The sequence below is a fragment of the Neodiprion lecontei genome, chromosome 2 (assembly GCF_021901455.1).
Source record: "Neodiprion lecontei isolate iyNeoLeco1 chromosome 2, iyNeoLeco1.1, whole genome shotgun sequence".
Taxonomy (NCBI): domain Eukaryota; kingdom Metazoa; phylum Arthropoda; class Insecta; order Hymenoptera; family Diprionidae; genus Neodiprion; species Neodiprion lecontei.
The window spans coordinates 12,901,165-12,917,179 of NC_060261.1; the positions used below are offsets into that span (position 1 = coordinate 12,901,165).

At 33.6% G+C, this 16,015-nt stretch overlaps 1 protein-coding gene across 6 annotated transcripts; it reads left to right on the forward strand.

The window, feature by feature from the left end:
• Positions 1-1,117: 1,117 nt before the first annotated feature.
• Positions 1,118-15,844, forward strand: LOC107216534 (coiled-coil domain-containing protein 18). 6 transcript variants are annotated; one of them, XM_046731043.1, is made up of 31 exons: positions 1,118-1,156; positions 1,256-1,530; positions 2,263-2,445; positions 2,993-3,189; positions 3,641-3,656; positions 4,811-4,893; positions 5,493-5,676; positions 6,212-6,421; positions 6,498-6,680; positions 7,980-8,033; positions 8,351-8,392; positions 8,480-8,602; positions 9,988-10,113; positions 10,175-10,222; positions 10,319-10,456; positions 10,541-10,636; positions 10,722-10,853; positions 10,956-11,066; positions 11,216-11,311; positions 11,478-11,612; positions 11,687-11,752; positions 11,956-12,042; positions 12,138-12,230; positions 12,306-12,401; positions 12,488-12,544; positions 12,613-12,702; positions 13,458-13,604; positions 13,768-13,863; positions 14,481-14,531; positions 15,310-15,372; positions 15,452-15,842. In XM_046731043.1, exons 2-31 carry the CDS (start codon positions 1,363-1,365, stop codon positions 15,611-15,613), a joined length of 3,333 nt encoding a protein of 1,110 aa, XP_046586999.1. In that variant the 5' UTR covers positions 1,118-1,156; positions 1,256-1,362; the 3' UTR covers positions 15,614-15,842. The 6 variants fall into 6 exon arrangements, with proteins under 6 accessions (XP_046586999.1, XP_015509241.1, XP_046587000.1 ...); XM_015653755.2 differs by lacking the exon at positions 1,118-1,156 and having other exon boundaries at positions 1,165-1,530; XM_046731044.1 differs by lacking the exons at positions 1,118-1,156; positions 14,481-14,531; positions 15,310-15,372 and having other exon boundaries at positions 1,165-1,530; positions 15,452-15,844.
• Positions 15,845-16,015: the final 171 nt, after the last annotated feature.

The following is a 16,015-nucleotide window of genomic DNA, read 5'->3' on the forward strand; positions in this document are numbered from 1 at the left end:
AAACGGCCGTACGCGGTTAATCGAATTACCCAATTCAAAATTTTGTCAATGGCGATCGTTGGGCAGGGGGATGGCATTTCTACTCTGCATTTCAGTACCTGGGCGCAGCCCGCACTGATGCTGGATGTAATGAGAAACAATTACTACGCTCAGATAGCGTTCCCTATTGCATCAGATCGTACATGAGTATGATCGTCAATGCTTTACGGCAGAATTGGGCATGATCGTTGTGTGCTGCTGGAGCGTAGGTCGAACTGACGAAGAATTATGCATGATTGTTGCACGCTGCTGCAGCGTGGGTCGAAGTGGGGTGGAACATCTGGTCGAACGACAGACACGTACGAGCTGTTTATTGATTACTTCCACTTCTCACATACAGGTGGCGATTCAACTGTTCTTCCTTGCAACTTTCCCGCGAGTTATATTCAAACTATAATAATATGATTCGTAAATAAACTGGATTGATGCACAACTAATTATATCCAAATAGTAACCAGGGGAAGAGCTATGGAAAAACGGTCAGAGGTTGCCGATTGATTGCACGTTAATCAAAACATGTATAATGTAAATTCGCTCGGTTTTCGGACATGTAATTTTTTTTTCCAGCAAAGCATACGTGTCATCTGCCAAAAATCTACAGCAGGCCTGTTTGGAAAGTGCACATGCAAGGTATGAAGACTATTGTTTCAGGCACGAATTATTCGTCGGCTTGGACCAAACTGTAGCGAACACATATCAATGATTCCCACTAAGGATATTATAGAATATTTTACACTATCACTGAAGTAGTTGATAATACAGTATTTGTGTTGACGTTTGTGAAGTCAAGAAAGTATCGAAAAAAAAAGTTATGTTCTGTACCTTTGTCCCATTGTTGTGGTAACGCTTTGGTCCAAATTTTGTGAATTGATCGCGGTGGGGTTCATCAGTGGATCTCATTTCTATTGATATTCGCTTGCCGTTTGTGAGCTCGATCGACAACATTAACAGAAATGAGATCCACTGATGAGTCACGGGATTAACCCACGAGGGCGCTGGTTCGGCAGCCGTTGCGAACATATTTTCACGGACAGTTAGACAGTAGTGTGGCGCTGCTTGCTGCCGTAGCATCTTGCTGCCCGTGGAAATCTAGCCATAGGTGGATATCGTCTCCGTCGTCAGTATACTTTGTTTCTCGTTAGTCGATGCCGCATATGGCCTCTGTCAACAAATATGGCGTGTTAGTGTGTTGATTTTAATGTATTGATATTTTCAGTGCATTTTAGTGTAATCAGTGTCGGCTTGTGAGTTTGATTAACCTTAAATTGAATGACTTGACACAGAGGTGAGTGTATAGTACAAAAATAATTGTTTGACGTCGCGATGGATTATTCCGGCGAGCCGAAATCTAAGGGCTGTCAGGCTGTCACCGAGGAAACAGGCGACGTGTGTGGTGAAACTAGTACTTTACGGATTCTTGAGGATTTTCGAAAGCTCTACGAAGACCGTATTAGGAAAATTAGTGAAGGTACTGACGAAGGCTCGGATCACGTAAGTAATAAATAGTATTTCATGCCTTATTTATTTCTACGTCGATTTATCAACATTACATTTTTCCATCTGGTCTGCGTATTTTTTATTTTTCTTAGTTCATATGTTGATATAATCATGCTCTTCGTGTGCCCCGTTATTTAAAACTTTTGCACTATCCATATAATCTACTCGTGCGATAACTGAATCAGACAAATTGTCTGTGTTGTGATTGGTGTAAATGTAATTCAAAGCAACAGATAAATATGATTGTTTGTGTCAATGTTGAGCGATCAGTTCAGTTCTAATTTGAAGTTATCCTGGGCGACAAATTGAATCATTTGAGTCATCTACTATTGTAATCAATGTTAATGTATGTAATAACATCATAATATGATTGCTTGCATATTGTTCGATAATTGAGTTACTTCAAGTAACAAGATCAAAAGTTATTCGAGGCAATGAATTTAATCATATCGGTTGCTTGCTGTTGTAATTAAGACAATTGTAACTTATAACTACACATTACCAATATGATTATATGCTTGCGCAAGTTTTACCTTTAAGTTAAAAATTATTTTAGATAACAAGTCCTACCATTTGAGTCGTCTGCTGCTGCAATTTCTGTAAATGTAATTCGAATCAGAAATCATTCTAGACTATATATTGAATTATCATCTTCTATTGTAATTATTGTAAATGCAATTTGATTTCAATGTTTTCTGTGATAGAAAAAAAAATTATATGTTTTAGGCAAAGTTGAAAATAATGGAAGAATGGGTCAAAGATTTAGGTGAACAAAATGCAATGCTGGTACGAACTGTCGAAGAACTTGAGCGTGAAGCTGCAAACAGAGTTATACTATTAGAAGAAAAGCTTCGACAGTCAACTGCTGCAGTTGCTAATATCAATAAGCGGAGTACGGATGATGATGGGGTGAGTTATTGATGATAACTTATTACCGAAGTATCGTAGTATCAGCGTCATCTAAGATAGACGAAAACAACATTTGCTCAACTTTGAAATTGCTTTGTACGTGTTATGACTGTGGAATTAGTTTTCTCTGCCTTATTTTGATCCATATTTTGCAATTCATCACATTGCTGTAAATTTTTAAATTGCGTGGTTGTGATATTTAAAAACTTCTTAGTGTTATGTAAATATTACAAACTTCATACTTGTTAAAGTTGGAGAAATTCACATTAGTGTCTGCATATTGGAAATTCCAACATTTACACACGTACCCAATTCATAGAATCTCTATGTTTAATTACAAATTTTGATCAGCACAATTTCCCTCTTAATTTCACATTGACAACTGTTATTTTTATATCTGTATATGGGTAATTTATGTTCCTGTTGACAATTTTATAAGATATTTTCTGTTGGTTATATAATCGTTCGATTCCATTTCACATCTTTTCTTTTATTTAAAGTCGTTTCTTTCTCACCATCACTATTTTAAATACTTATCATCATCCAGTCTATGACCGCTCTTGCAAACCGCGTCACTCAACTTATGAAAGATGAAGAAACGCTGCAGCAAAGAGTAGAATTTCTCCAAAGCGATATCAGAGGGCTGCTCGAGCTGATAAGAAGGGCCCGAAGAGAAAATTGCTGGAGTCTGGATGGGATAACATTCTTTGAAATCCAGCCAAACGATATCCCAGCTCCTCTGGAGTAAGTTTCTTCCAAATCGTTGGCCTTTCTCAAATTATCTCTTTATCAGCACTTGGAGCAAAATGGAGAATATGATGAAAAGAAATTTGATAATATTTATAGTAGGTTCTGCTTTGCCCTGATAAAATAAAGTTTTATTTTGGCAACCTGAAAAGTGGAACATTTCCGTTATTAATGTCTAAATTAGTATAGAAAAATGTCATTTGAATAACCATAATCAGGTTCTTTCTGTACGTGGCCAACACTGCTCTGGTTTCATCTATAAATATCTTTTCTTCTCTCTTACATCATGAAATAACTGTGAACAATAACACTCATATTCGTGTGACGGTAAAAATTTTCACTTTTAAACTAACTTTTATAACAACAGGATTATTTTTTTTCTTTTTCGAAAATTCTTTTCTATTCAGGCACTCTATTTTTGTTTCAACTTGGTTTTTTCTTTTTTCAGCTGCACCTGCGGGCAGGTAAATTCCCGCACAATTGCGGACAAGAAAGTTAGGCTTATTCTAGAATTGGGACGGGGTCTTGCCAGAGGGCCAGGGTCTCCGGAAAATAGAAGTTTTTGCAACTGCCCAACCGCTCATCCAACAGTCTGTTTTCCATGCGATACGGATAACTTGCCTATTACTTTTCAGTAGATTATCAATATCTCTCTCATTTTTTCCAAATATTCATGTCAGCAATTTTGTGACAATGTTTCAGGTTTGAAAGAGACTTGAAATAACATTTATCAAACTATGAATTTGACTTGAAAAACCTTTCGTTGTCAATTTAAGCATGGTTTTTATTTACTTATTTTTTTTTTCTTAACTTTAGGTTAAATTTCATCTCAGTTCTCTCATCTGAGTATAACAAAATCATTATTATCTCATCAAAATTTTTATCTCGTTCCATTTTTCATGCGCTGTGTAACCAAAATTAGTTACTCAAATTCTCTTTTGTGCTTTGCTACTAACACTACAAATGTTGTGGTCAGTATTAGCAATCTTTATGCAAAACTTTGTTTTCGACGAACTTTATCATTTTGTAATGCTTTTGCTATGATAATTTTTTATTTTGCTATTATAATTTACACCGATTATTTTTATTTTCATCTCAACTACATTATAATTTATATGTAATACAAATATGTTGGAATAATTTATTAATTGAAGAACTAGACCGAGTTTGCTCAAGTCAATTGTAATTCAATTGGAAGAAAATCTTTTCACGACAATATATTGAATGTATAAACCGAAGAGTTTTCGCAACTTCTTTATTTTTTTTTCAATGAAGAGATTTTTGACATGTATACGAAATTTTTGAATAAAATCGCACGTGTATAGTTCTTAACGGGTACAAATTTTATAAAATGAAACGTTAGCTCGTTATTTCGTGACGCTATATTTGAATTTTTGTGTCTCAGTTATAATTAAAGAACTCGGAACCTCATTTTTCAATAATAATGTCAAAGACTGTATGTTTAGGCATGTTTATGCACTAAATTAAATTTTGCTGTAATCAGTGTAACAAACAATCTGGCTACTACAAAATTATCAGCGACTCGTGTAAAGCGATCTAAGTAAAAAATACACTGCTGAGAAAACTACATAGTAATTGATAATTGCCCTCAAATTAGGAAAAGGAAGATACAGCAGAGTACATCACTAGTCTAAAAGAGCAGGTTGATCAACTGAAGGAAAATGAAAAACAGGCCTTACTGTAAGTCATTGAAAATGAAGTATTACTGATTTACCGCTATTTAGAATTACACTTATTTTATTAACTTGACTTTTCTATCCCAAGATACTTACTATGCCAAAATAAATTTTAGAACAATTATAGATTCGGGCAACTTCAGCTTTTTCGGTTACAGCCAGACGAAGTAAAAGTGGTTGACGTAAGGTATTGATGACATTATACATTATAAAATCTTCAAATTTGACACAAGTCTTCCACAATCACACAATTTCGATATAAACAAATAATATTTGTAAATATCATCTTGTTTTTGTGTTTCTTGGTACAGGACACTTATTTTTCTTCACAAAAATTTTGCCAACTGTACTGAAAAAAGATGAATTATTCGAAATTAACAATGTCATTTGTACTCTATGCCCGCCACTTTAATTTTTGATGTGGTAAACGAAGCTACTCAAATCTACAATCCTGCTTATTTCTACATTGAAATACCCTCATAAAATATTATTTTTCAATGTGTGTGAACGCCCAAGATCACGTAATTGTCTGCAGAATTTGGAAAAGAAATTTGTCGATACTATTTACGCTGATAAGTGATTAAATCAAATCAAATTTCACAGGTATCAAACAAACCTGGAAGAAAAATTGGCTGAACAGAACAAACAAGTAGTTTTAAAAGAAGAGACAATTAGAAAATATATCTCCAAACTTCAAACTCTGAGAGATAATCTGAAAAACCGCTCGATATTGGCTAATCAAATTGTACTACAATCAAGTTCACCAGATATTGATCTTGATTCTGACGTAAGTCTCTCAGAAAATATGATTGCTCTCTCGGTACAAAAAGAAAACAATTATATTCCATTTGAACTATAAAACATGTTAAGTTGCATGCAGGGAATGTATTTGTAACGTATGTATTAGTCTGATATAGTAATGTAATAATTGTATTCACAATTACACGCACACAAACTTTCTCAATGAGCAGGAATTTAAGAATGGCCTACGCACCTTTCAAATGCCAAAATAACTTTTATTTTACAATCTATATCGTTTGTCTCAAAAACGTGTCTGCATTTATTGCCAGGATTTCAAGAATTCGTTTATTTATCGGATCATACATAAGTATATAAAACTGTGTATGTGAAATGGACAAAAATGTGTGTTAAAATGATCCAATCCCTCTATGAAGGGATATGAAATAGTCAAAAAGTTTTTAAGTTGTACAGCGCAAGCATTTGTTTTCTGCGCTTATTGCGCGTTGGATTTTATTCAGTTTATTTATTCTTACCATTACTGTATTTGAATATATATATTGAAGATATCTCTTACTGTTCAGATTGTCAGAATGGCTGACATTGTGGAAAATGCCTTAAAGACAAGTGAGCTAGAAATAGAAAAGTTGCGGTCGGATTTAAAGGAGAGTGAAACTAAATTAGAGAAATTATTGCACGAAAAGAGCATTGGAATGGAAACTCTGCAGTCTAAACTGGACGAAAAGTGCATGGAACTTGAGCAGCTTGAAAATCGAATGGCTTGTTTGAAAAAAGTTTGTTCACCATATTCTCACACATTCACATTATCAGATTATAATCTAAATATCTAAAAGCGATTCTCACCTTTAGGAATCTCTTGAAACTCGTGATGCCCTGACAGTGGAAGTAGCCGAAAAACATGACCTCGTTTTATCGCTACGCGAGGAACTTGCCATGCTCGAAGAACAATGCCGCCAATCTGACATGCAAACGCATTTCAAGGATGACATCATCAAAGAAATGAGAAGAGAGCTCAAGCAAGCCAAACTTAAAGTAATTACTTCGACCTAATTATTGGGGTGCTTCGTTTAAGAGCAACATTTTTTTTTTTTATTTTGCTTTTACCTGAAAAACTTATGTTTATAGCAAAAAAAAGGAAATCCTTCTGTAAGAATATCTCCCAATTTCAATTTTAATAGATTGCTCTTGAAATTCGAAGTTGTCTCATGGGAAGTTATCATTGTTTTTAATTGTTACTATTCAGCTGCATACAATTATATTAACTTGATCCCGGAAGTATTTTGTAGTGAATTAGATCTTGGGTAAAAATTTAATTTGAATGTTTACCGTAAAGTCGATAATTTAACCATCAAAAACGTTTGAATATGAATTTGTACATAAAATTGATTATTAAGACTTGTAATCTGTAATCAGTTGAAGCTGCAGACTTTGTTGGGTGGATATATTTATAGAAAATTGAATCACCCGTAGAGTTGTCGTTCGAATTTTTACATAAAATTATCATTTGAGCTGAGAATTATAAATTTTGCATAGTTTGAGTTGCAAGAGCGAAAAAAAATGTTCCCTTCAAACAGAACACCCTAAAATGTCCATTTTTTAGCACAAAATTTATACCTTACTCATGTAAATAACACCCAGGCTTGGATTTCTAGCGTTCAATACCGTCTCGTACCTCCTGCATGCAAAGTTCCTGTGACGGAAATGGTATTGACGTAACTGACCCACCTTACTGGGAATGTTATCATAAGTTCATCCCTTCCACACCCCTGCGATTTCCCCCCTGTTGCAAGAATAAAGCGCTGTCTTTGCGCCGTCATTCGAACCCTGAGCACAGGCTTGACGGTAGAGAAACTTCTGAAAAATTCATTGTTTCTGATCAGCAAACACAGAGCGACGTTGTTGTTAATAGAAATAAATATTTCCAAGATATCGATCATCAGATAATCAAATCCAGCAGAAAACTCTCCCCACCTTGCAAAGATTTTAACTCAAGAAATAACAATCAATTAACAGGCATTCAGGTGCACTACGTCTCTGGGAAAACACCTTCAAGTTGAAAATCAAATATATAAATATACATATATATTTAATTGAATAACTAAATATTGTAAGAACCATTTAATATTCTATTAGTAAATAAAATTTTGTTCAAACGGACAATGTATTCTTGATTGTCTACAAATTACTAAATCACTAATCACAAGTAGTTACAAAACTGGTTCAGAAGTTGTGATTGTTTTTGTTTGTTCGTGCAATTTATTTTATGTTAAAAGTGCATGAAACATTACCTAGTAATTCTTCAATTGAGCAATATATTTTTTGTATTTTCAGGACACTTGTTCGTCCACTCGGAGGGTGCGAATAAAAACTGACACATCAGTGGAGGTGAGTTTACATCTATGGGAAACCAAGAATTCAAAAAACACTAAGCAGTTACTCAAAAGCTCATTATTTCATCCATCACGATAATAAAAAGCGAGTCTGAAAACTGTTTTAACTTATTTTAAACAAATTTCTGAAAAGTAACAGCCATATAATTTGAACAGTTTCAGTGATTTGACAGAGATTTCGCAGTAAGTTTCTGGATGCCTTGAAAATTTCAGTTTAGAAATTGGAATTGGTCCAAAAGTTTCTCCAGAACCAATCGACAAGACTAATGATTGACGAGAACCATATTTTTAATGACCCTTTCTTTGTTTCAGGAAGAAGATGCAATAGACAGAAATAGTCCAAGTCAACATCAGGTATTGTGAATACGCTTGATACTTTGGTAAATTGCAACGACTCTGATCCTAGTTTGATTATTAATATCATTTTAATTAATATTTTAGGATGAGATTTTAGTCTATTTATCAAATACTAAAGTGTTGATGGAAAAGGAGAAAGAAGCGCTACTGGGATTAAGAATGGAACTGCAAAAGATCCTGGAAGAAGTCAGCACCAAGGAAAGTGAGGTTTGTTCAATTTTTTGAAAACTTATCACTATTAACCTGCAGGTAATGCTGAAGGTTTGCGGTTGAAGGAATTCAAAATTTCATTCACGAATAACTTGCATTCCCCGTTTTCACTCGGTTCAGGATTTATACCGAGATAATGGTGTGGCAAAAGTTCAGGAAAAATTACTCGACATAGAAAAATTGCTCGTGAATTACAGGACAGAAATAATTGTTCATGTAAGTGTTTAGCAATAAATTGTAATTTATTGCTAATAATGGTAATTTAACAGTCAAGTATTTCTAAAATCAGGAAAAAACTAGATCTCTCGTACTGTTCGAGAAAGGTCCTTAAGAAACACGCTCTTAAAATGTTATGTACACTTTTCTTTTATTCAATTTCCTAAAGCTGAATCAATCAACGAGTATCAATTTTCTTGAATACTTATTGCAGACCAAGTTTATGGAGACATTGAAAAGCGATAGGGATGCAGTTGAGGCAAAAATTACATCTCTTCTTGATTTACTTCAGTCTGCTTCATCTGCAGTATGTATTCCCACCCCTTACAAATTACCAGGTTTCAGAACATGTGAAACAAGTTTCTGGTTGTTAGTATTTCTCTTATATTTCATCTCGTGTGATGATTATTTTAGAGCACGAGCAACGAAGTGACATTGCAGAACATGAAAACACTACTTGCTGATTTACGGTGCAACAAATTATCGAAAGTAAATCAAGTTTTCTGATAAAACTTTTCAAGCATCCGTTAAGCTTTGTACTAAATCAATTTTGTACCCATTTCATCCAGGATACATGTTGCGGCAGCGCTAGAACATTGTTAAATAGCTTCGACGCTGTGCTGAAACGCTTATCGCATATCGTTGAGATCACTGCCAAATACGTTAGTTTTTACTGTTATGTCCAATTTAAAATACTTTCAGCTTCTCGCTTTTCTGTTTTCAGAGAAGTAAATAGTTTTATGTATGTGTATTTATGTAATCACTCCGAAAAGGAAAAGTTTAGTTTCTTCTAGATTCCTACGATTCGAGGCCCAGAGAATCGCATCAAACGATTTTCAGATGGACTCCTGGTTGTGTTTCTGATCAATTTTTGTCTGATATCTCTAAAACAGGTCAATGGATTTCAATGATTTGGAACTCAATTAATGAGTTTCCGTGTAGCTTAGAACTTTTCAGATTTTAAGCAAACTATTTCAGCTATTCCTAAGCAATTTGTAAAAATTAACTTTTTTCGTCTGTCAATTACTCAAAATGGATGAACCAATTTGGATGAAATTTGATCGATTGGCTTGGCTTCATTTCAGTCCAAACTTATAAAGTTTTCTACAAAATTGATTAAGCTGTTCACGATTTCTTGGAAATAATACATGTGATTTGTTTTACAGTCATGCATAGATGACAGTAACAGAACACAAATGCAGAATTTGAAAAAACGGACAACCAGCAGCATCGAAAGTATCTCTAAAATCTATAAGGATAAGGAAAAGGCGATAAACTTGATAAAAACAGCGGTAAGTGTATTTGTCAACCTTGATCACTGGGTATGTTTTCTAAAATAAGTTTTCACTTCAGGTAAAGAAGCGCAAGGACGATTGCATGCCTGTAAAAGGATCTTTGGTGGTAAGAGTTAACCACATTTTCCAGTTCTTAAAATGTAAAATACACTTAGGAAAAATTGCCGAGACGGTTATCTTGTAACTATTCTAACATAATCAGGTGAATAATGAAGCAATCCAACACTTTCGTATGATGGAAGAGTTCAGAATTTGTACAGTGGAAGCCCAGGCAGCTACTGAAGACTTACGCGAAGAAATGACAAATGTTATAAGTTCGTTGAATTGTCGACACGAAAAGGTTCGCTGAGTTACAAGAGTATTGTAAAATACATATAATAGCACAATCTCGCAAAATATAAGAACCCCCTATTCTTTTGCATAGTTTATAGAGCTAACCAAATTAGTGAAGCAAATACAGGAGCATTTGACAAAGACGAGGGAAAATTTTACGGATACTATAAACCAATTCAAGCTCCAAGTAAGAATACATAACAATTTAATTCGAAGCTGTCAATTTTGAAAGGAGGAAAACAGGAAATGAAACATCGCATCAATCTTTATAGGAACAAGAAAAACTGAGGCACGGCGAGCGAATAGCAAATGGTGCGATCAAGTTAAAGGATTTGAAGAATGAAATAAATCAGATGACAAGTGACTTGTCTCGGTGCATCGACAATGCCAGCGACAAACTTGATGCAAGTATTTGGCTTTTTTCAGATGTATTCAGATAAAAAATAAATTTATAACATTTTGTTACAATTAAATTAACTTTTTAATATTGTTTCATTTCATCAAAGGAATGCAATTCAATTGGAGCTGTGAAAGTCCACAAATGCGATGATTTATTGAGTATAGTGAACGACGAAATTCAACAAATTATCGTGAATGTACAGATTTGTCAAACTGGGGTAAAGTATTCGAATTCCATTAGCTAATTTATTATAGAAACAATTCACCTTGCACATATTATAATTTGTTCATCCGGTAACTTTTACTTTTATTTATTTTACAAAGTATGTAATACTGTTTATTATTAACAAATTGTTGCAAATTGTAGGAGTGCAATGCAGTCGCAACATTATTGGAAGTCAGAGGGCAGATAAGTTATCTGGAAGAATGCTTCAGAGATTTTCAAAAAAAAGCGGATGAAGTTGTAAGCATAACTTTTCCCCACTAAATGTGTGCACTAAAGTCGAATAGTAAACATTTTTAGTATTCAATAAGTGCTAGAATTCTTATATTTGAAAGGTACTTTTAGTGTTCTCTATGTAATTTTTTTTCTTTTTCCACTTTCCAATCATATTTATATGTTCGTGCAGCTACTCGACAATGAGATGGCGCAAAACGTTTTTTCTGAAAGGAGTAAGAAACTCAACAGACTTGAACACGAACTTGACAATACACATACGAAAATGCAGGATATGCTAGAAAACTTTTCTTCTGTTATGGAACAAGTGAGTTATCACTTATTTCAGTCTTTCAAGAGAAATTAGTCGCCTGAAATAAATTGTTTTGAACTACCTTTCAGATCTCAAATGGAAACTCCAACGCCTTAGCAAATCAAAGTGATTACCACGAAGATTTTCTTTGCAAGGTGAATGATTTTTTCATGCTTGTTATTCCTTTATTTTCGTTTTTTCATCTCAATTTTTGTCATTTCATGTACCCAACGACATGTCTAATCATCTATATTTCAGCTGAGTAAACATATTGGAGTCCCATTTCCTTTTTTTTCAATCTATACCAATGAATTTTAATTCATGAGTTTACGATTATTCATATCGTTTCTATTTCTAGACCAAGCAGGAGGACATTTTCAAAATAAAGGATGACCTTAGGAAAGTCCAAAAGGAATATGACGACTTCAGAGTAAAAACGTCATTGGTAAGGAATTGATAATTCTCTATTATAAAACTATGTTTTAAATAATACTCAATATTGAGAAACGTTTATAATTAGTGATTGAATAATCATTAAAGGAAATATGCGAAGCACAAAAACACGTGAAGCTGAATGAGTGGAAATACCGCGTTGCTGATTTGCAAGACCAAATAAGAGAACTTCAGAACGAGGTAAGAACGGTAACAAGAAACAAAAGCTTCACTAGTTCATTCGTTGTATGATTTTTTGTCATCTGTATATTTTAGGCAAGGAGACACAAAGAGAGGGAGGATGTATTGCGACGGGATCTTGACTGCAGTGAAATAGAGCTTAAAAAGTCGAAAGATCGCTTAGGTTGTTGTGTGAGTGTAATTCATTCGATAATGGATAATCGTTAACTTTGTCTTATTCCTTTCTGAACCTATCTTTCACATTTCCATCCCTACAGAGTCACTACAAACCAGATGGAATGCATACTACTTGCGGCCAAGACTTCAAATTCGAGGTGATTATTTTAATTTCAATATTTTCTGTTTATTAATGATATTAACAACTTCTTTATTATTATTTCAGACCATACCGCAGTCTTTCAAAGTTTTACAGGACACTATGCAATCAGCTAGGTGTGGCTTGGAAGAACTTTCAAACGAGCTAAAAAAATTGGTGCGTTGTTAACACATTCATGCGATATGTACTGGAGTCGTAACTGTCTATTAAACTAATATTTTACTCTCCTTGTAAAAAACATTTTCTCCGATTCATAATTTTTCTCAGAAATATTTGGTGTTTTCGAGCAGTTCTGAAAAAAATTCGAGAAAGTTTCTGGAAAGAATTATTTTTCTTTTGAAATTTTATGTTTCATTGAAAACTCAGTAAACCTTGAGTTGTTACGATTCTAACTATCTCTACAAAGTCGAGTTTTGAGGTCAAAAGCGGAACAATTTTTAGAAAAAACTCGAATCTTATCGTAACTTCAGTTTATATCACAAATCTGTGTGAAATCGAATTTTGGTACTTCTGCGTATTTTCTGACGGTACTGTGTTATAGCAAATTGGGATTAATTGTTGAAAAGATTTAGAAAATTTTTAGGAATCGATTGAAATTAATTTTTCGGAAATGCAAATGGATACGTCTGTGAACAAATATCTTCAACGAAACTAGAATTACTAAATTTCTTCAGAAATTTTCAAAAAATATCACTGGTTTTTTCCATGAATCTGCTCAATTCAATTTTCTGCATCAACAATGAGACATTTTTATAAACTTTGTAGAAAGTACCATAATTTATTGGAGAATCTTCGGAAAAACTGAGAAACATGTATAAACAATTCACATTCTGAGTAAATTTGTAAAAATCTCTCAGAGTTTCCAAAAACGATGTTCTCAATGGTTATTTTTAATTACTCATGAATTCCAGGTGTGCGAAGGATCTTCACATTCGTCATTGTCGTCCGGTTCTTTCTCAGCAGCGATGGATATACTAAGAAAATATGGTCACACAACAGAGCAATGTTTCGCCGATGTTGATAAGCTTAGGAATACTCTATGCTCTAAAGAAAAGCTGGTAAATACCATTATTGTATTCTTGCAATTATTTTCTTACCATTTCCTTATTCATAAAATTTCACTACCATAAAAAAAATTGTCTAATAATTTCACGTCGTATTGATGAAATCAAACTACAGTCTGTCATTTTTTCAAAATACTAATTATGTTCCCACTTTCAGCTTGAAAATAAGGAAGAAATTATACGTATACAGAAAGACTCGATTAAGATGACTCAAGCAGAATTGAAGGACTTACATCAGAAGATGCAGGAAAAGGTGGGATTATCATAAACTTTATTATATCTAACTATTCGGTAGCTAAATTTGGCATTATATTGTCACTGCTTTAACATTTAAAGTATCGAAATCTTTTCCTAATCTGTTAATGCAGTGAAAACCAACTTATTCTTCTTTCATTTCTTCGCCCATTCGTCACCAGAAATGAACATTTCCGGATTATAATCACCCTGAGCTTATTCTGCTTCAATTGCAATACTTTGGTCAATCTTGGAAACAAAGCAATTTCCACACTCCATGCAGAGAATTTAACTTTTTTTTTCAACTTTTGCTAAGAACTGCAAACTTGCGCAACGCTTTTGTACACATTTGTAAAACGTGTTTCGATAAACATTTTACTTCGTAACATTCATTGGTAATAAAAGCGTATGCAAAGATATCGGTAAACTATTTTAGCACACAGACAGAATATATGACAAGTGTTTACTTCAAAACAGTATAATACTTGGTGTTAAGTAAAAGGAATGATCATTGAAGTATGATTAGCAATATTAGGTATTTGTAAATGTCGTTAAATTTTACATAAAAAATTTGTATTCCCTATAAAAATGCACAAAATTTTTTTTTAACATTGTGTTTGTTTTCACGTATCCAAGGATCTACATAAAGAAAAAATGATAGAAAATTTGCAGCTAGTACAATCAGAGGTACGTCTTTCACTATTTACACCATGAAGATTCAGGCAGTGCTAGTTATGGGCTTCAATATATGGTGGAAACTAATAGTTATAGGTGCAAAAATCGATTATTTTCTTTCTACCATTAAAAATTCTGGACATTTTAGAAAAGCTGTGACTGATGTTTACTGTTTGACCAGCAAACACCATGTTTTAAATCATTATTTCACGTGTAGTACATATGTTCACATAAGTTCATATTTCAGTTGGTTACCACCAGGGTGAAGGTACACCGCTAGTCCAAGTTGACTTCATAAGCTACCGTAGTCTCCGGACAAACTACAATTTCTGTTTGAGTGTAGGAAATTTCTTGTTCTTCATTTTGGGATTAGTTATACTTGAAATAACGACGTATTAATCAAATATACTTCAAAAGACGATATTTTTGAATGTCCATACTCAAGTGGAAATGACATGTCCTGAAGTCAAATCGCACTAACAATGTAACTTCAACCTCACAATAACAAAATGGTTTTACTAAATATTGAACTTATGTTAGTAAGCTAAGTATTGCTTATGAATTAATCGTAGAAAACGTGGTTTTTAATGTTCAAACAGTGAAATTCAACTATACAATTTTCAACATCTGTAAAATTTACAGTACTCATGAGAAAAGTGCACATTTGTACCCTATAGTAATGAGTTTCTGCTACATACTGGTCCCCATTGAATCCTCTGCACCCTGTATCGACTTTTGAACAAAAAACGTGCCGAAAAATGCATTTAAATCAAATCTTTACTCGATTCAGGTTCAGCTGCAAGCTCAGACCATTACTGAACTTGAAAAAGAGAAAGCCCGGTTGGAAAAAGAGGTTTGCACCATATTACGATTTACAATTGTCATTCATATCCTTGTTTGAGTTATAGTTACGTATGAAGCTTTATTTTTAGAATGAACTACAAGTCCAAACTATCGGTAATCTCCAAGAAGCTGTGGTAGAAGCTAAGAGACGCTTAGATCAAATGGGAAACAGAGCGGCCAGCGAAGTGAGTGGACTAAGGAACTCTGCTTCATCGACTATGTACAACCATGGGAATGTGCATGATGTTTGATGCCAGAGATTTGTATAATTAACAATGAATTACATTAAGTCATCCCGTTTTCATCTAACACTACTAATTGTACAGAAAGAAAAATAACTTGTTATACATACAATGCATATCTTGTGTGTGTACAACATATGTGTATATAAATATATATATAGATATATATTCCCTTGTAAATACAGATTTAATTGTAATTCGATAATGCTAAACTTAGATGAGCCGATATTAAAAGACTTCAAACCTAAATTCGTTTTCATCCACTAGAAATTTATTTACAATTTTATTTCGTGAAAATGGTATGTTTCAAAATCTATTACATCATTATAATGTAAGTGTGGAATTTAATTAAATTCAATATTAAGAGCATGAGTTTGGTTTCTTTAGAGTATCTGTTAAATGCCATCCAAT

What these genes read in the sequence shown, in the direction of transcription:
- LOC107216534 (XM_046731043.1), top strand. Translation starts at nt 1,363, where the DNA reads ATGGATTATTCCGGCGAGCCGAAATCTAAGGGCTGTCAGGCTGTCACC. An exon ending in TTTCTTCTGTTATGGAACAA is followed by an intron (nt 11,613 to 11,686) that starts GTGAGTTATCAC and finishes ACTACCTTTCAG; the next exon opens with ATCTCAAATGGAAACTCCAA. An exon ending in ATCAGAAGATGCAGGAAAAG is followed by an intron (nt 13,864 to 14,480) that starts GTGGGATTATCA and finishes CACGTATCCAAG; the next exon opens with GATCTACATAAAGAAAAAAT.